The 20,304-nt window shown below is 38.0% G+C and overlaps 1 protein-coding gene across 4 annotated transcripts in view; it reads left to right on the top strand.

The window, feature by feature from the left end:
* Positions 1-20,304, top strand: part of Rock2 (Rho associated coiled-coil containing protein kinase 2) — a 103,502-nt gene that overhangs the window by 43,054 nt on the left and 40,144 nt on the right. For all 4 annotated transcript variants that reach the window (XR_003378637.1, XM_005366527.2, XM_026788935.1 and 1 more), the window contains exons 4-5: positions 10,690-10,827; positions 13,059-13,319. Coding sequence is in view for 3 of the 4 variants with exons in the window: in XM_005366527.2 (XP_005366584.1) it covers positions 10,690-10,827; positions 13,059-13,319 (399 nt within the window). In the remaining variant the exon portion in view is untranslated. The remainder of the gene's footprint in view (positions 1-10,689; positions 10,828-13,058; positions 13,320-20,304) is intronic.

Raw genomic sequence — 20,304 nt, 5'->3', positions numbered from 1 at the left:
GCTCTTGTAGACCAGGCTGGTCTCGAACTCACAGAGATCCGCCTGCCTCTGCCTCCCGAGTGCTGGGATTAAAGGCGTGCGCCACCATCGCCCGCTTATCTGAGTTTTAGATGTGCATATGTATATTATTTTTGTGGGGCCACCATGGCAATACAAGGCTTCCTGAAAAACAACAGAAATTTCATATCAGTTCGTGTGAAGTTTGGGAACCAGCTTATTGGTATTCTTTATTTCGATGATTAAAAACATTTGAGATTATTTGACACTTGCAAAAGTATCAGTTAAAATCTTCCCTGGCAGCCCAGTGGTGTTGGTGGCAGCACACATCCTTAATCTCAGCACTTGGGAGGCAGAGGTAGGTAGATTTTTGAGTTCGAGGCTAACATAGTTTACAGAGTGAGTCCAGGACAGCAAGGGCTACAAGGAGAAACCCTGTCTTGAAAAAACAAAAGCAAAAACAAAAACAAAAGCCTGGCTTGCAAGATAGCTCAGTAGATAAAGCGGGTAACCTAAATTCAATCCTTTGAACTTGTATAAAAATGGTAGCAGAGAGGCTTCTTAACTTATAAGAAGTTGCCTTCTTATCTCTGCATGTATATAGTGATATTTTGTTTATGTTTTAATAAATAAAGCTTGCCTAAAGATCAGAAGGAAAAAGCTAAGCCACTAGAGGTCAGGCGGTGGTGGTACACATCTTTAATATCAGGATTTGTGAGACAGAGGCAGCTGAATATCTGTGAGTTCAAAGACACCCAGGGCTACACAAGATCAATGCAGAAACAAACCCAGGTGGTGATACCTCACCCCTTTAATCCCAGTACTAGGGAGTCATATACTTTTAATCCCAGCCCTAGAGGGAATGTAAAATGGGAGGAGAGAGAGGCTTAGTCTCCTTAGTCTGCGGTCGCCCAGCCTTGGTAGAGGTAAGACTTCTCTAGTGGCTTGGCTGCTTTGCTTTTCTGGTCTTCAAATTGAACCCAAATATCTGTCTCTGGGTTTTTATTATTCGTGCTACACATATGTGCTCTGGCACCCTCCCCCCACCCCAAAAACATCGCACAGTAATAATAATTAAAATAAAATAGTGACCGAAGAGATGGTTCAACAGTTAAAAGGGCACTTGTTTCCCTTAAGACATAGAGTCACAATTAATGTCTCTTTTCCTTCCTCCCTTATGTTTTTTTTTTTTTAAAGAAAATCTTAGTTTCTGCCTTCATACTACTTTAGTCTACACTTTTCTTTTTTCGGTATTCATTGCTTTTCAAAGCTGCTTTCCCATTACTCAGTCATATATGAATACCTGCTCTCTATTCCACTTCTGCTCGGTGTTTCACTGGAGTAATGGTCTCAAGTTGTGAAATGCTCATGGAGAGACTATCGAGACCATGCTTATTAAATGGTCTGCCTATTCTTCTGTGTATGCTCAGCTGGACTGATAGTACTATTTGGCAGACATTTCCTCATACTTTTATACCCTTAGGTACCATGTCTATTCCCACTCCTGGTTTGGGCATATTGAGTAAGCTTAGGGGATATATATATATATATATATCATCTTACAAGTTGGTTTTTCTGCCTGTCCCTATGTTGAGGAAAGACAATTCTAGATCTGATGTAACTAATGCAGATACCTCTAAATGGACCCCTTACTGCTTAGTTGACTAAATTAGTATGACTCCTTTATTCTGGCCTGCTAGGATCTCTTGAAATGCCAGCATTCATGGGGCTGGAGAGATGCTTAGCAGGTGAGAGTGTGGAGTGTGAAGCTGAGGATGCCCCTTGACTCACAAGCATCTGTCACTCCAGCTCCAGAAGACCTGCTGCTCTCTTCTGGCTCTGGAGGTACTGCAATCACTTCAGTGCTTCTTTATAAATAGATAATTAAAAAGAAGCACCTTTAAATGCCTCCTTTCTCAGGTTCATTCTAGGCCAGATGCTCAGAGCATGCTCTTTTTCCTGTATGCCTTTTCATCCTGTAGTTTGACTCTGTGTCTCAGTGCTCACTTTAAAAGAGAACTTAGGTAGTTACCATTTCTTTTGTTTTAACCTTCTATAAGGGTGAAATTTCTTCTCTGTGGCTTTAATTAATGTTGCTTTATTTATCATATTATGGTTGTAGTTGATATGTTGATATTTTGATTCCTTATGTGTGTGTGTTTTAAAGAACTGTGTCTTTCAAGTATTTTGGCCTTCTTGCCAGTAATTGTAAGATAGCTATTCATCTGAAAAGATTCATTCATACCTGGGGATATTACCTTCTTTAGTAAAGTACACAGCATATGTAGAATATCCTTAGAGAAGCATAGAGAAGAGAACAACCCTTCCCATATAGCCATTGGCTGCTCATTATTGCATTGTATGCATGTGTATGTGTTATTGGTTGCTTTTTTACTTTTTGCTCTTTTGGGGTCCTACCACCCAGCTCCCAAATAAATACACATGGAGGCTTATTCTTTTTTATGAATATCCGGCCTTAACTTGGCTAATTTCTAGCAAGCTTAATTTATCTCATCTACCTTTTGCCTCTTTTCTCTTATTTCTATATAACTTCTTTCCTTCTTACTCCATGTCTGGCTGTGTAGCTGAGTGGCTAGCCCTTTCTTTTCTCATTCCTTGAACTCTTGCTTCCCAATCCTTCTTCTTCTATTTATTCTTTCTGCCTCCAGCCCCACCTATCCGTTCTCCTGCTTTGCTATTGACTGTTCAGTTCAGTTCTTTTATTAGACCAATCAGATGTTTTAGACAGGCAAAGTAACACAACTTCACAGAGTTAAATGCAACATAAAAGAATGGAACACATCTTTGCATCATTAAATATTCCACAGCATAAACAAATGTGATACACCTTAACATAATATTCCACAGTATGTATGTGCGTGTGTGTGATTTTCTAATAATCTTCATGTAAACTCAGATTCTTGATTTTTTTTAAATGTAAAGTTGGACCTTTACTCTTCATAAGATTATTTCTGAGCTGCAAAATTTATCTCTCTGCCTCTCATGTTTTCATAAATTCTTGTATGCATGAGGACATTGTTTTACTTGCACTTTAGTGAAGGCTTCATTATTATCAGGCTAGTCTAATATACACAATGGATTTTCTTATAAAATATGATTTTATTTTATAAAAATAAAAATAAACTTGATAGCATCAACTGACGTGCCCTAGGTAGAGTGATTTTCAGAATTGTTCACAGGGTTCCAAGAATATCCTAAGCATGCTCTCTGGCTTCGTTTAGGAGCACCTCACCTGTTTAAGTCTGTCTGTCTTAAAAAGAAATACATCTTAACTATAGAACATATAAGGGGGAGAAAAGACCCTTCTTTTCTTTTATCTTTTAAGTTAAGATATATTTCTTAAACTTCATCAGCTAGGGTATAACCATGGCTAGTTTCAGCCCTCCCATCCTTTTTCTTGAGAGAGAGAGAGAGAGAGAGAGAGAGAGAGAGTGTTTGTGTTTGTGTGTTTGTTCCTCCTCCATACATATACACTCAGTTGGATGGTGTGTTATACTCATGTATTTTTAAGATTAAAAGTGAGGAATTTAACTGTCTTTTCTGTAACAAATAGAACTGTTGAGCCTTATTTCATTTGTCCATGGTAAAGTTAACTAATGTTGTTATTGACTGTATTTTGTATGCTAAATTTATAGTCATTATCTCTCATTTTATCTTTGTTGTGAAATTTAGAGGAATTTAGTAAATTGGCCATCTAGCTCATAAATATCTCTCTCTTTGCCCAGGTTTGATTAATATGAATCCATGTTTTTAAACATTACTCTGTTCAGCATGATAATGAATAGCTACTATGTCTGACTGTTTGTGTATCTGTCCATCTATATTGAATAGAAAAGGAGCTGGAGAATAAAGGGGAATCTACAGAGATGCTGAGGGAAATTATGATAGAATAACTCAGAGACATCCTCAAAGGAAGATAAGTGGAAACCATCTTTCCTAAAGTAGCAGCACTTTATTGTGCTCCTTTGTCACATCACTGCTAATGAATTTAAAAGGTATGGTGTAGACATTCGGCATGAATAAGACTAATGTCTGTGAGTTATGTCAGAGATGAGAAGCTCTGGTCCCCATCCTGTGCTGTGAGCCAGCAATCGTCCTAGTCAAGAATTTAAATGAAATTCAGCCTGAGAGTCAAAATATTTTTAATGTGTTCATTCCAAGTCTTGTAATACTGCATGGATAGAGATAGCAATGTATTGAATTTGTTGAAGTGAACAGTTCAGCATTGTGCCAACCTTTGGACACTTCATAGTAAAGTCATGCTTCTGTTGAAAGATGCAGGCAGCACATGTGTAAGACCACCAAAGCATGCAGGATTTTAGTAAACTGGAGAGTAACTTGCACCAACCAAAGATGACCTCAGAAGTCATCTATAGTGTAGCCTTTTTATTCAGATGAACGGTTATCCACTTTCCACCAGTTAATAGATCCCTTTTAGCCTCTGTTCTTAGCTCCACTAGACAGCAAAATTCTCAGAATTGTGTATGTCATGGTCTTAAGTATAAATAATAAAAAAATAGCAAGTTAATTGACTCTTAATGCTCTTTGTTTTGCTTTCTCTAATGAAGTTAGAGAACATTCAAAATTGAGTTTGTTTTTAGAGTAAATGAAGGCTTGAAAAATGGCGTAAATATGCATAGCAGAGAGTGCCTTAGCAACTTCTAAAAATTTGTTCATAGTTTTTTATGTTTATTTACTTCGAGATAATCTGGTAATTGAACACAAGCCGGTTAGAAAGCAACGTCCACTGTGGTAGTGTTTCTAGCTTTACAGCTGTCATTCTTTAATCCTGAATTCTGCCCTTTGTTTCCATATTTCTTTCTGGTGCATTTATTTTCAGTGTTCTATAAATTTTATATCACTCTGCAGATCTTGTAAAGAATTATTATTACAGCCTAAGAACATGATACAGAAGATGAATATAAGCTACAGTAATTGTTGTCACATGGTTGGCTCATTGCAGTTAAATTTTTTTATGTACAGTTACAGCATTTCAGAATACTTCAAATTTCAAAACATTTTAAAAGGCGAAATGATATAGTAATGTTTTACATATTCTATCAAATTACTGACATGGAGTATTAAATCTTTCAGCTGAAAATAGATTTGTAGTTTTCTTTCTCTAGTTCTGTTAGTTTTTGCTTCGTGAATTTTCCAAGTTCATATATTTAATATGCATACATTTTGAATTATGTCCCTCTTCCCCTATTAGTGTGGGGCTTAATATGTATGTAGTGCAGGTTGGCCTGCAACTCATAAAGACCACTCTGCCTCTAGAGTGCTGGGGTTTAAAGATGTGTACTAATACTCCTGGCTCTCTTATGTCTTGATGTATTATCTCTTTTATTCAGATAAAAGACTGTCTTTGCTGTAAATCTGCTTCACTATTTGTTGACCGAGGTTTTTGTCCCGCCTGGTCCTGCAGCCATTCAGTCCCAAAGAAATGCACAGAGGTCTACATTAATTATAAACTGATTGGCCTATTAGCTCAGGCTTCTTATTAACTCATAACTTTTATTAGCCCATAATTCTTGTCTGTGTTAGCCAAGTGGCTTGGTACCTTTTTCGGCAAAGCAGTTATATCTTGCTCTGCATCTGGGTGATTACTGCAGACTGACTCTTTCCTCCTCCCAGAATTCTCTTGTTCTCATTGCCCTGCCTCTACTTCTTGCCTGGTTGCCCCTCCTATACTTCCTGCCTGGCTACTGGCCAATCAGCATTCTATTAAACAAGCACAAGAAACAAATCTTCACAGGGTAAAACCATTGTCCCACAGCAGCTATTTACATTTCTATTATAACTTTATCCTTGCTGTTTTCCAGGACAAATTAACTTGCTTTTACTTTAATCTTCAGCCTATCTGATTTATATCTAAACCATATAAGTTTATACTTGCTTTTTAATTTTTTTGACAATTCATTAATGAGTATATTTAGTCCTTTATATTTTTACATATATTTTAGACAGCTTAAAATTACCTTGGATGCCACTGAGTCCAATCTCTTTAATTTACTCATTTTGTCTTTAGTTTTCAAATTTACTTGTGTTCAAATTTATCTCACTCTCTCTTCAATATTTTGAGACATGATTTCTCTGTGTAGCCTTGGCTTTCCTGGAACTCTGTAGACCAGGCTGGCCTTGAGCTCAAAGGATCTACCTGCCTCTACTTCTCAAGTGTTGGGATTAAAAGTATGTGCCTGGCTGGAATTTCTCATTTATAAATCAATGTTTGTTAAAACCTTCTGAGTTTTCATTTGTTACTGTATTTATTTTTCAGTGATAGAATTTCTAATTTATTTTTATATTTCTATTACATGCATTTTTTATTTAAGCATATTTCTGAGAGCTATTTTTGCTTAATTTATTTAAAAAAAAAAACCTTAAAGCTAACCTAACACCTTTGGGAGTCATTTCTTTTGGCTGTTTTTTTCTTTTTCTTTTTAATATTTATTTATTTATTATGTATACAATATTCTGTCTGTGTGTATGCCTGCAGGCCAGAAGAGGGCACCAGACCCCATTACAGATGGTTGTAAGCCACAATGTGGTTGTTGGGAATTGAACTCAGGACCTTTGGAAGAGCAGGCAGTGCTCTTAACCTCTGAGCCATCTCTCCAGCCCCTGCTTTTTTCTTGATAACAAGTCATGCTTTCCTTTTTGTCTCTTCCTAAGTTTTAAGTTGTTGGCTAGATTTTATGGACATGGGGTAGAGTTTTTGAGGTTTGAGTTAATTTCTTTGAAGAATGTTGGCTTTCATTCCTATGATCTGTTCAGTGGCTTACTGGTTGGTCATCATTAATTTGTGGACTGTTTTAAACTTTGTCAGATTAGATGTGTGGAAAGAGCAAGTATTGTTGCTATCAAGCCCTTTTTCCTGAGTAGGGCTCAGCTCAACCTCTAGCTAAACTGCCCCCTTCTGATGGTTAGATTTGCTGTTAGGTTTTGTTAAGTAGTAGTAGAACAGGCCTTTCTCAAACTGTGGGTTGCGACCTTTTGGGGGTTGGATGACCCTTTCACAGGGGTCACATATCAGATATTTACGTTACAATTTGTAACTAACAGAAATTATAGTTATGAAGTAGTAAGGAAAATAATTGTGTGGTCAGGGGTCACCACAGCATGGCTAACTATATTAAAGGGTCACAGCATAAGGAAGGTTGACAACCACTGTTTTGTTTGTTTGTTTATAGTTTGTACTCTAAGGTGTATCAGCTGCATGCATGTTCAGGAAATTTGCAAGGTATTCTTCAGTTTGCTTGTGTTTTTGTCCTGCTATCAAACCTGTCATAGTTGCTCTAGTAAACCTGGGATATTTTCTCTCAGGTGACTTCTGTGCTTTACCTACAGCAGAACCCAGCTCCTCATTTCATTTGCTTTCTAATCTTGGTGGACCAGCCGCCTCCCTTTGCCACTTCCCCACAATTCAGCAGTGTCACTATGCTCTGCTTAGGAAGCTATTGCTGTACACCAATTGAGATGTTGTTTTAAACTGTTTGTAGGCCATTATAGAGTAGACGTAATGAGTTAGTTATAATTATGTGCTGCTCATTTTACAAAGCTTTGGTAGAAACTGTTGCCTTAATACTATTTGATGGTAGTTTATAGTGGGAGGGCTAGCTGGTTCCTTCTGTGCCATTATAATCAGAAGGATATGATTTTAAGTGATGATTGCTTATATTGATTGTGCTAGGAATTGTCATTTTATAAGAGATTTGTTAAAACTCAAATAAAATTACTTGGTTTTGTTAGGAGAAAAAATGTTCTGTATTAAATAAAACATTTTATGATTTTTAAATTTTTATTATATTTATGTAGTATTCGATTTGCAAATTATTCTATTTTCTTCCCAGTTTCTTCTGGGAAAGATGTGAGCATTCTTTTGATTTATTTCACTTTTAATCAATAAAAATAGGATTCTAGATGTAGATAACATTTAGCAAGAGTTAGCTAGAATATTACTATTGAATCTTCCTTAAAACTGGAAAATCAACTGGCAAATGTAGCATACACTTTTAATCCCATCACTCCATGAGGAAGAGGCAGGTATATCTCCAACTTCAAGATTATCCCGGTCTACAAAGCAAGTACCAGACCAGCCAGGGCTGTATAGTAAGAACTTTTCTCAAAAACAAAACAAAATCCTGAAATTTTAGGCAGTCAGTCATAAAGTCAAGGAATTATTTTTTATATATCCACTCATCAGGTATCATTTTAGTATCTGTTTTATTTTTGACAGCACTGGCGTTGAACTTATCACTGGGCATTAGAAGGGGACAAAACAGGCACAAAGAATCTCTGTCCTTACTAAGTCCATACTGGGGAGCCTGTAATAAGCATCAAAAGAAAAAAAAACCCAACAGATTGTAGGAAGAAAGCAAATGGAGTTATGAGGCAGTACTGAGATCCTTTACAGTTTTTAAGAAAATATTTACTGCCGACCTTAATTGAGGTTCTTGATTTAATTGGGTAGTCAATGAAAGCCTCTTTGAGATTCCTATTTCAGCTGAGTGGAGAAGAAACTAGTGTCCATGGGTGAGAGGTGGAGTCAGGGACAGTGATGGGTTTTCTAGTGAAAACTATATAGAGAAGAAAGGTTCATTCTTCCGTTAGAGGGACTAAAGGACAATTGTGCTTCAACTATAAACAAGAACATAGGGCAAGGTTTAAGTTATGAAATGGCCCTAGGCTAGTCAGCACTGTGGTCAAGAGCTTCTTTTCTTAGCTTCTTCCTTCAGCCCTAAGACCAGAAGCTGGTGAGCTTCTCAGAAGGAAAGAACTGCAGGTGGACTTGGGTATTGGGGGCATGAAACCATGAAATCTACCTCTTTGAGGCAGGTTATGCTAATTGCGGGTTTACAGATATAAAAGCAGTACAGACTCTGGATGCAGAGTGCATCTCATTCAGTCCGCAGGCAGCTTGAATTCTCTGCCTTGTGTTTGCCATTTTGACAGGTACAAAGGATAACCCACTGGGTCTAAAACAAAAATTGAGGCAATGTATCAAACACATAGTGCTTGGCACATACTTTGTAATGGTATTTTATCTTCTATTGGATTAAATTCTGGTGCTGAGAGATAGAGGACAATAAGATTTTTCATTTTGTTTTTTTCTTTTTCTTTGAAACATAGTTTCTCTGTGTTGCTGTGGCTGACCTAGAACCAGCTCTGTAGACCAAGGTGGCCTTGAACTCACAGAAATCCGCCTGCCTCTGCTTCAGCCTCCCAAGTGCTGGGATTAAAGGTGTTCACCACCACCACCTGGCAAGTTACATTTAAAAAAAAAAAATGTTAGATTAGAAAGTGAAACAGCAAAACAAGGCAGAGAGAATGAATTAGGGACAACTAGCAGGAGAGGGAACCAGTGACTCAAGTACCTTGATCAGAGTTGGTGTTGCTGAGAAGGTAGTATTTGAACTGGGGTTTGAAGGAAGTTAGGAACTGAACTCAGGGGAAAGGACTCTTCATATGAAAGAAGCAAGCTGTGGAGTGACCAGAATTGGTTTGTTTATGTTACTCATTAGACTGAGTGGATGTAAAAGAGGAAAACTACTGAGATTTTGCTGGCAATTGGAGTAAAAGATCTTGAACTCAGTTGGCATTAATGGGAATAAACAGACATGGCTGGATGTAGAAACAAGTTAAAGGCTGTACTGTATCATTATCTGACAAAGGAATTTTTAGCTTGTGCAGCTTGAATGATGGAACAGCCATTTACCAACTTGAGAATTGCTGTAGGAAAGAGATACATGCAAGAATAAACCTTGGGCATTTCAGTTTTGTATATCAATTATTATTATCTAGTTTGTGTTAGCTGTTATATTTTAGACTGTATATTTCTTGGCTTTGTGATACTTTGCTATGTTTTGGGAATTAATAGTGGTTATAAATAGATGTCATTCTTACTCTGAAGAAATTTATTAAACAAAGTAAGAATTGATCAAATAACTATATTGTTGGTTGTTTTTCTTAGAAATCTTTTAAATAGGATACTAAGAAAAAATAAGAATGAGTTCATAAAATCAGGTTGCAAACTAATCTATTAGATTCTTTTTTGGTTTTTCGAGACAGGGTTTCTCTGTGGCTTTGGAGCCTGTCCTGGAACTAGCTCTGTAGACCAGGCTGGCCTCGAACTCACAGAGATCCGCCTGCCTCTGCCTCCCGAGTGCTGGGATTAAAGGCGTGCGCCACCACCGCCCGGCTCTATTAGATTCTTAATGTTCAGATAAGTGATACACACACACACACACACACACACACACACACACACACACACACACGTTTCAGACTAAAAGAAATGTCCCCCCAGCCCCAGTAAACATTTCCTGGAAATTTTCTGTTAAATAGCATCTTTTTTTTTTTAAAAAAAAAAAATAAGTTAGGTTGACTGAGGGAGTGAAATTTTATAGATTAAGCTTTACTTAGCTGAAATGAGATTATTGCTTATTTGACTAGATTTAAAACGCTGTTTCCTGAAATATTTGCCACTTATAAATGTTTTTCCTCATAAGTGTTATACTTTTGTTTTGGGGGCTGGTTTTTGAGATGGTTTTACATACATTTACTTGGCTAAGGGTCAGTTGTCTTGCAGCTAGTTCTTAACAGTACTGCAACAACAGCATTCTCCTCGTCAATTAAAGTATTGCTCATTTTTGGCTTTTTAAAAATTCACAGGTTCGTCATAAGGCATCACAGAAGGTTTATGCAATGAAGCTTCTTAGTAAGTTTGAAATGATAAAAAGATCAGATTCTGCTTTTTTCTGGGAAGAAAGAGATATTATGGCCTTTGCGAACAGTCCCTGGGTGGTTCAGGTAAGCATGCTAATTTCTATAAGTCTGTGGTTTTTTTTGTCTATTCAAGAAGAGGGTTTTATGTGTTAATCATTCTGTGTTTTGTTTACATAGTAAAAATGCAATTTTTTTGTTAGATCTGATTGAGTATGCTTGTTTAATGTTCATTGGTGGTATATCTGTAGAGTCGTGGTATGTAGTGATTACTTAAATTGATTATAAGAACTATTACTGGAAACCATTTCCTTCTTAATTGCCTTATATAAAGATTTGCTGTGATCAGCCAGTATGCTGTTACATTCTCAGTCTATCTTAAATGGGAGAATAGCTTTCTACAGTAAACATCTTAAACACTCAACAGTCCTTTATCTATTTTTCTGTAATATCTAATTTTAGTACACCTGATTCCACCTCATAACTAACTATGAATTAGAGAATTGACTTGATATTTGTTTAATTCCAGCATCGAAATCTACAAACAATTTTGAGCAAGGATGTTGAGTAAGATTACCCACATTCCAATGTGTGCTCTAAAGGGCTTAAATGAGCTGGAGTTTCACACATTGCTTGAAAGAGGCAGCGTGGAGATTATTTTGTTTGTTTGTTTGTTTGTTTTCAAGACAGAGATTCCCTGTGTAACAGTTCTGGCTGCCCCGGAATTCCATTTGTAGACCAAGCTGACCTAGAACTCACAGAGACCCACCTCTGTCTGCCCCCCTGAGTGCTAGAATTGAGCAGTGTGCACCACCTACCACCTGGCAGAGATTTGTTTTTCTTTTTTCTTTTTTTTCCAGCCATGTAGGTGATTAGTGCTGCTTTTAAAAATGATGTTGAGGGGTTCTGTAGAGATAAGAGCCAGGTTGCTCTTCCAGACCTGGGTTTGATCAGCATATACATGGCACCTCACAAATGTCTCTAACTCCAGTTCCAAGGGATCCAATACTCTTTTAACCTCCAAAAATACTGGACACACTCGTGTAGTGCACTTATATACATGCAGGCCAAACACCCAAATACATAAAATAAAATTAGAAATGAGATTAAATCTTAAGTCTCCTTTTGTTTTTATCTGGCTCAATGAAGCCATTGTTTAGAAATTCTGATCTGTATGGTTCAAACTAATTTTTTCTGTGGCAACTTACAAGCTCTGATAATTTGCTTGAGTAAAGAATGACAGTAATGCTAGCGTAGTGGACTCAGCTGTCGTCCCAGTACTTGGGAGGCTGCATGAAGGGATTCTTTCTAAGTTTGAGTTCTGTTTGATCTACATAAGGAAACCTTGTCTCAAAAAGAAGGGAAAAGAGGAGAGCATTAAAGTATACCATTTTTAGTTTTAAATCTAAATTGCTTCCCTATCAGTGTGTTCATTGGCATTTTCTAGTTAACCATTCTGTCTTTTGGTATCTTTTGATCTTTAGTTCTGCCGAGTAGATTCCAACTGAGAAAGAAAGGCGCTCTTGATTGACATAATCTCTGGGTTGTAGAAGGAGGCTGCTCCTTAGTTTTTCGGCTGTCCAGAACTGAAATAATTACACAGAAATTATATTAATTACAACACTGATTGGCCAATTACTTAAGCGTATTGCTAGCTAGCTTTTATATCTTAAATGCTGGGTGCTACTTTTTCTATTTGCTTACTTCCGGAGAGGGACTAGGGGTGCTGTACAGATACCCTTTCTCTTACTCTATCTTCCTGGGGTCTGGTAGCAACACACTGCAGCCTGGAAGCAGGTGACAGTGCAGCTTACTGCTTATCATGAATAAGGGGATGGAGAATAGAAAAGAGGAGTTAGTTCTCTTCCAAGCGTGGCTACTGATTATTCATTCGTTTTTTTTTTTCATTGAAATGGGCCTTATTTCTGTTAAATTGGTATCTGTTAGATGTTTCTAAGCTATCCCTGCTCCCAGCTCTCTTCTGTGTAAGGTATGAGCAATAGTTTGTTTAGTTTTCAAAAACTATTATCTTCTTTGTTATTATTATATCTTTTTAAAAATGTGTTTTCCATGAGAGGAAAACATTCGTATGAATATTTTATAGAAAATATCCTAGAAAAACACCCATGTAAAATTGGCCTGCTGTTTTTTTTTTTTTTTTTTTTATTAAATGGGCCTGATCAAGAAGTAAAAGGTGTCAAAAATTTTAACTCTGTTTTAGTTATAAAGTATTCCAGTTTTTCACAAGTAATAATTTGAGGGTTTGTTTTGTTCGTGGCTTTGTTTTTAGTATAATTTTATTCCTTCCCCTTTTCCAGCTCTTTTGTGCCTTTCAAGATGACAGGTACCTGTACATGGTGATGGAATACATGCCAGGTGGAGACCTTGTAAACCTTATGAGTAATTATGATGTGCCTGAAAAATGGGCCAAGTTTTACACTGCTGAAGTAGTGCTTGCACTGGATGCAATACACTCCATGGGCTTAATCCACAGGGACGTGAAGCCTGATAACATGCTCTTGGATAAACATGGACATCTAAAATTAGCAGATTTTGGCACGTGTATGAAAATGGATGAAGTAAGTAAGCCAGTAAACAAATGCTTGTTTTCAAAATGTATTCATATTTATTGTGTTTGTGTGTATGAAGGAGAGAGAATGTATATACACATGCTGTGTTGTGCATGTGAAGGTCAGAAGACTACTATGTGGAGTCAGTTTTCTCCTTCCACCATTACATGGCTTCTGGAGACAAGGTCAGGTCACCAGACTTGTTCAGCAAACACCTTTACCTGCTGTGCCTTCTTGCTAGTCCTTGTTTTCTGCTCTGTGTGTGTGTGTGTTTAAGAAACAAATAATTGCAATTCAGGACTTTGTGGTTTTGAGTGAAAATAGATTTAGTTTTGATAATGGTGTAACAACTTCAAGACAAAACCACCATTTAGATATAAAATACTTTATTAGTGACTTACTGACTTCTAGAGTAAATCATTCCTCAGTTCATTTATCTCTTCATAGAATGTTGACAAGAATCTGTTACAATCAAAGTAATGGCCTAGGTAGGTATTATTGGACCACAAAATTCAGGGGTATTTCTACCATCATTATTTCTGTTTTTTTCTTTTCCCCCTTTGAGAAAGAAGATGATATAAAATAAGGAAAGAAATGGTTCACTGCTTCCCCCTACCTCTTCTGTACAGGGTAAATAAATATGGAGTCGTCATTCATTGTGGTATTTTGCTACTAGATAGCTAATGACTCAATAATATTAACTTCATAGCTAATTATGATACTGGTTTGTTTTGATTACATTTTTGTCCTTTTTTGTACTGTTAATTCCTGATGGAATAGGATTGTCTAGAAGATGACTTGTAGCTAGTAAGTAATCTGTCTTTCCAGGAGACTGAATTTCACCTTTGATATGGTTTTCACAGCCTTCAGAACACCTAGCACCACCAGTACATTATACAAGCACTCACGTGTCCTTAGACATAGATTTTTTAAAAATTATATGGAACTTTTGAAGCTTTAGTAATTGTTAGATAAATGCTGTTGTAGGTTTGAGGCTCTATCACTTTTGGTTTTTCCTTTATTATTGTTTCTACATCAGAGACAGACTAGAGCTCAGTGGTCAAATCTAGCTTCTGGCCTGGTGATGTGCATCTAAAAGAATGGCTTTTATGTTTCAGAGATTGTTTAAGAAAGAAGATAAATTGATAGAGACTATGTACCCCTTAATGTTTTTATAGTCTGTCAACATATAGATAGACATATGCCACCAAGCCTAATAACTTGAGATGATTTCTTGGGATTCACATGGTAAAAGGAGAAAACCAACTCCTACAAATCATCTGCTTGTGTGTTTGCCTCCCGCCCCACCTATCAATCACTCAGTTAATAATAAGGGTGACAGAGGAAGAAAAAAAAACTGTGTAGCTGTAATAAAATAATTAGTACCCATGGGAATAATAACTATGGGAATCCAGCTAGGCAAGTTTGTACATTTAAGGGCAGATGGAAGTTTGAGTCTGAACACTGAACTGTTTAGTTGGAACACAAGGATGGGTAACTCCTGTGCTGTGCTGGCCCAGAGCCTCAGGAAGAGGTAGGTGTACCTTTGTAGGAACAGTGCTCAGTTCCAATTCTCCAAATGGACTGGAAGGCCTGGTGCCTATGAAGTCAGTCTAGGGCCTTTTAATACTTGTAAATCTAAGAGTTTTGTTTAAATTGTTTCTACCTTCATAGGAAGCTTTTTCATTGTTTACAAGACATCCCAAGACTTCTGATTGATGAATTTTTTAATTGATTTTTATTGAGCTCTACATTTTTCTCTGCTCCCCTCCCTGCCTCTCCCCTTCCCCTTTCAACCCTCCCCCAAGGGCCCCATGCTCCCAATTTACTCAGGAGATCTTGTCTTTTTACTTCCCATGTAGATTATATCTATGTAAGTCTCTCTTAGTGTCCTCATTGTTGTCTTAAATTCTCTGGGATTGTGGTTTGTAGGCTGGCTTTCTTTGCTTTATGTTTAAAAACCACCTATGAGTGAGTACATGTGATAATTGTCTTTCTGTGTTGGGGTTACCTCACTCAAAATAATGTTTTCTAGCTCCATCCATTTTCCTGCAAAATTCAAGATGTCGGTTTTGGGGGTTTTTTTTGTTTTGTTTTGTTTTTTGGGTTTTTTTTTTTTTTTGCTGTGTAGTACTCCATTATGTAAATGTACCACATTTTCCTTATCCATTCTTCGATCAAGGGGCATTTAGGTTGTTTTTAGATTCTGGTTATGACCAACAATGTTGCTATGAACATAGTTGACCACATGTCCTTGTGGCACGATTGAGCATCCTTTGGATATATACCCAAAAGTGGTATTCCTGGGTCTTGAGGAAGGTTGTTTCCTAATTTTCTGAGAACTCGCCACACTGACATCCAAAGGGGTTGTCTCAGGTTGCATTCCCCCCAGCAATGCAGAAGTGTTCTCTTTTCCCCACAACCTCTCCAGCATAAGTTATCATCAGTGTTTTTGATCTTGGCTATTCTTACAGGTGTAAGATGGAATCTCAGAGTTGTTTTGATTTGCATTTCTCTGATGACTAAGGATGTTGAACATTTCCTTAAGTGTCTTTCAGCCATTTTAGATTCTTCTGTTGAGAGTTCTCTGTTTAGGTCTGTACTCCATTTTTTTTTATTGGATTATGTGATCTTTTGGTGTCCAATTTCTTGAGTTCTTTGTATATTTTGGAGATCAGACCGCGTGGGGTTTTTTCCCATTCTGTAGGCTGTTGTTTTGTCTTGTTGACTGTGTCCTTTGCTTTACAGAAGCTTTTCAGTTTTAGAAGGTCCCATTTATTAATAGTTTTAGTGTTTGTGCTGCTGGGGTTCTATTTAGGAAGTGGTTCCCTGTGCCAGTGTGTTCAAGTGTATTTCCCACTTTCTCTTCTATAAGGTTCAGTGTGGCTGGCTTTATGTTGAGGTCTTTGATCCATTTGGACTTGAGTTTTGTGAATGATGATAGATATGGGTCTATTTTCATTCTTCTACATGTTGATACCCAATTATGCCAACACCATTTGTTAAATATGCTTTCTTTTTTCCTTTCGATATCTTTTTCTTCTTTGTTAAAAATCAGCTGTTCGAAGGTGTGTGGATTAATATCCAGGTCTTCAATTCGCTTCCATTGGTCCTCCTGTCTGTTTTTATGCCAATACCACGCTGTTTTTCAGTACTGTAGCTCTGTAGTAGAGATTGAAGTCAGGGATTGTGATGCCTCCATAAGTTCTTTTATTGTACAGGATTATTTTGGTTATCTTGAGTTTTTTGCTTTTCCATATGAAGTTGAGTACCTTTCTTTTGAGGTCTGTGAAGAATTTTGCTGGGATTTTGATGGGCATTGCATTGAATCTGTAGATTGCTTTTGGTAAGATCGCCATTTTTACTATATTAATTCTGCCTACCCAAGAGCATGGGAGATCTTTCTACTTTCTGGTGTCTTCTTCAATTTCTTTCTTCAAAGATTTAAAGTTCTTATAAAAGTCTTCCACTTGTTTGTTTCCTCTAATAGGTGTGGTTGGGGCTGTCTGAGATTCTGTTGATTAATCTTCTAGGTGCTAGTGAACCCAAAGCTCAGATGGTTTTTCAACTTGGTATAGCCATAGTTCTAGTTACCCTGTTGGTTACTGGAGATAGCTCGGTGCACCTGGGCTTTGTTCAGCTCCCTTGAAGTTTGCTGTCTCAGGCCTACTTTGGCCTAGGTTACCAGCTTTGACCTGTTTCTGTAAATCCTGGTCTGGATCCACTCGTGCAGAAGTCCATGGCATGGAGTTGGTCCTTCAAAGGTCTCTGGCTCTAGTCTACTGCCTTGGAGCTCCCAGGCTTGGATGTGCCTAGAACGGCAGAGGATCTGGCTCAGGCTTACTCCCTCAGAGGTTCCAGACTCACACTCAGACCTGCAGAGGTTTCAGGTTCCTGCCTATTCCTTTTGATGTCCCAGACCAATGCCCAGACCCACAGGGGTCCTGGCTTAGGTCTACTCCCTTGAAGGTTCCAGATTCACGTCCGGACCCTCAGAGGTCTCTGGCTCTGCTCACTCGCTCAGCGCTTACTCCCCTGTACCTGTTCCGGTGGCATTTGCTCTCTCTGGACCAGGTCGCTGGTTCAGTCCTGGTCTGCCTGTGTCCTGGGGCTGGATTGGCTCCTGGCTCCTGCTCCCGTGGAGCTTGCTTCCTCAGGACCACTGTGGCCTTGGTAGCTGGTTCCCTGATTGATGAATTTTAAGTTTTCAGTAAACTCTCTTCTTTATTTTGTCAATGACAAAACTTCAAATATATTTAGTAAACATTTAATACATTTAAAGTAACTTTTGGGTGTATGTGTGGCATATGCATGTGTGTGCAGGTTTGCTTACCCATGAGGACATAGGTGGAAGCTGGAAGTGGATGTCAGGTGTCTTCCTCTCTCTCCACCATTTTATTTTGTTTAGGTATATGCATATATGAGTATGTGTATGTATATGGTATATACATGTGCACTTCCATGAGGGGCCCAGTGGTGGAGGTCAGGTGTCTTCTATCACTTGCTACTTTATTACCTTGAGACAGGGTCTCTCACTGAACTGGAGTTCACCATTTCAGCTAGGCTGGCCGGCCAGTGAACTCCCAGGATCTGTACCCATTTCCCCCTTCCCTCCAATGCTGAGGTTACATTCACGTATTGTGCTCCTACTCACAGAGCCATCTCCCTAGTCTTCCATATTGTTTCTATTTTTTGAAACAGGGTCTCTTTTCATTGTACCTGGAACTCACTGTTTTTGGCAAGACTAGCTGGCCAATAAGTAAGTTCTTGGGGTCTATCACTATACTTCCTTCTTTAGCCTGGAGTTTCAGGCATATACTGCCATGCCTGGCTTTACTTGGTTGCTAGGAATCCAAATTCAGGTCCTCACTTGTGCACACCACTCACTTTTATCCACCTCCCCAGTCTGCAATCAGAGTAATTGTGAATAACCTTTTGAAAATGAATGCCTAATAACCTTGTTCTCCAGCTCAGACCTCTTCAGTAGGTACAACAAATTGACTAAAGTTCCAGCTTCTTAGCCTGTTGTGTGAAACCTCTTAAGATACGACTCTTCTTGCTGTCACCTGACATACTTTGAAGCTCCAACGTTGTGATATTTCATGTTATTTAATTATTCATGTGATTTATGAACCCACGCCATTTTCTATTTACACATGTGAACTTGACTCAAAGATTGTTACTTGATGAATGCTCCCTAGGTTGGCTCCATGTCCTCTCAGTAGTCCCCTTTAGTTTATTTGCTTTGATTTTGATACTACAGAATATTAAAAACTTGCCTGTTTTGTTTGTCCTTAGCCCTAGAGGCATTTCAAGAAGCTCTGATTCCCTTTATTAGAGAATTGATACTTACCTATAGATGATAGATGGGCTCATTGCTCCTGACGTGACATAGCTTTCAGGCTTAGTCAGTGGGTAGAGCTAGGAGGCATGGATCATACACAGCCAGTGTTAAGTATCAGACTTGATGGAGAGAGCTGGAAGGCATGGGTCACAGACACCCAGTGTCAAGCCACATGTTCTGTCTCTATAGATAGTATGTCAAGAGCCACATTGATATCTCTGCTTGAAATCTATCACCACAGAGAGGATAGTCTTCCTCTTTCCTGTACAACTCTGGCTCTCATTAGCTAGTTATAGGCTTTTTGTTTTGCTTTTTTACTTGTTTAACCCTAGTGTATGGTTAAAATTGCTTCATATTTCATAATTGCTAGACCCCACTACTAAAATGAATAGACTTGCTAACATTGATATTTGACTTGAAGATTCCTAGAAAACTAAATAGCTAGTTTTCCAAAGCTCCTTGGATTTGTTTTTTCTCCTGCCTTTCACTGTGGTTATGGGGGCAGTGTCAGTATTTCATTCACTGTTTAGTATGTGAAGCTTCCTCTGGTTGTGACAGTTCTGACTATGTAAAGTGTGTGGTCAAGGCAGGGTAGCTTGTGTCCTGTCACTACCACCCTTTTCCTATTCTCCCTGAAGGTAAATGAGTCAGTGTTTTGGTTTCTCATTTTACCTTTTAATAGTTCTTTAAACAAGGCCAGAGACTTGTCATAAATGTTGATTCTATATCCACTTAATTAAATACTTCTCCATCAGACAGTTTAAAAATATTAAGTACCCCTTTTCAAATGTTTATTTTTAAAGAAAACAGTATGCCAGCCAAAATTTGTGGATAAGCAGTGATTTTTAAAGGGAGAATGCCATTCATCATAGTCTTACAGAAGTATTTATTTTGTAAGGCATCACTGAGACTCAAACTTAGCTCTTCCTTATGATTCTTATTTTTTTTTTTTTTTTTTTTTTTTTGTTTTTCGAGACAGGGTTTCTCTGTAACTTTGGTGCCTGTCCCGGAACTAGCTCTTGTAGACCAGGCTAGCCTTGAACTCCCAGAGATCCGACTGCCTCTGCCTCCCAAGTGCTGGGATTAAAGGTGTGTGCCACCACCGCCCGGCATGATTCTTATTTTTGTCAAAAAGATAACCTGAGAATCTAGGGATATGACTCGTGGGTAAGATACTCACTTCTCAAGCATGAGGATCTGAGTTCAGATCCCCACTTCCCACAGAAGGCCAAATATTTTAGTATATACTTACAACACTAGTGCTGAAGACCTGAGATAAAAGGATCCCTGGGCTGTGCTGGCTGCTAGTTTAGCCAGTTGCTGAGCTCAAGGTTCAGGGGGAGACTGTCTCAAATAAGGGTAGTAGAGAAAGGTACCCAGCCTTGGCCTCTGGCTTTCCCACACACATGAGCACGTATACATTATACACATACAGAAAGTTTTGTATTACCAGCAAAACCAAGCACAGGTGAAGGTGTTGGATACTTTGCCAAGTATGTTAATACAGCTACATAATTAAAAATACATAAAGCTAAGAAGCACCAAGCCTTGATGGTCTTTTAGTTTAAATGTTTAATACATTTCTTCAGTCTACTCTTGATAAATTGTGAATCACTTTTTTTTTTTTTTTTTTTTTTTTTTTTTTTTTTT

This window comes from Microtus ochrogaster, unplaced genomic scaffold (genome assembly GCF_000317375.1).
Source record: "Microtus ochrogaster isolate Prairie Vole_2 unplaced genomic scaffold, MicOch1.0 UNK10, whole genome shotgun sequence".
NCBI classification, from domain to species: Eukaryota; Metazoa; Chordata; class Mammalia; order Rodentia; family Cricetidae; genus Microtus; species Microtus ochrogaster.
This window is presented reverse-complemented; position numbering and strand designations above follow the sequence as displayed.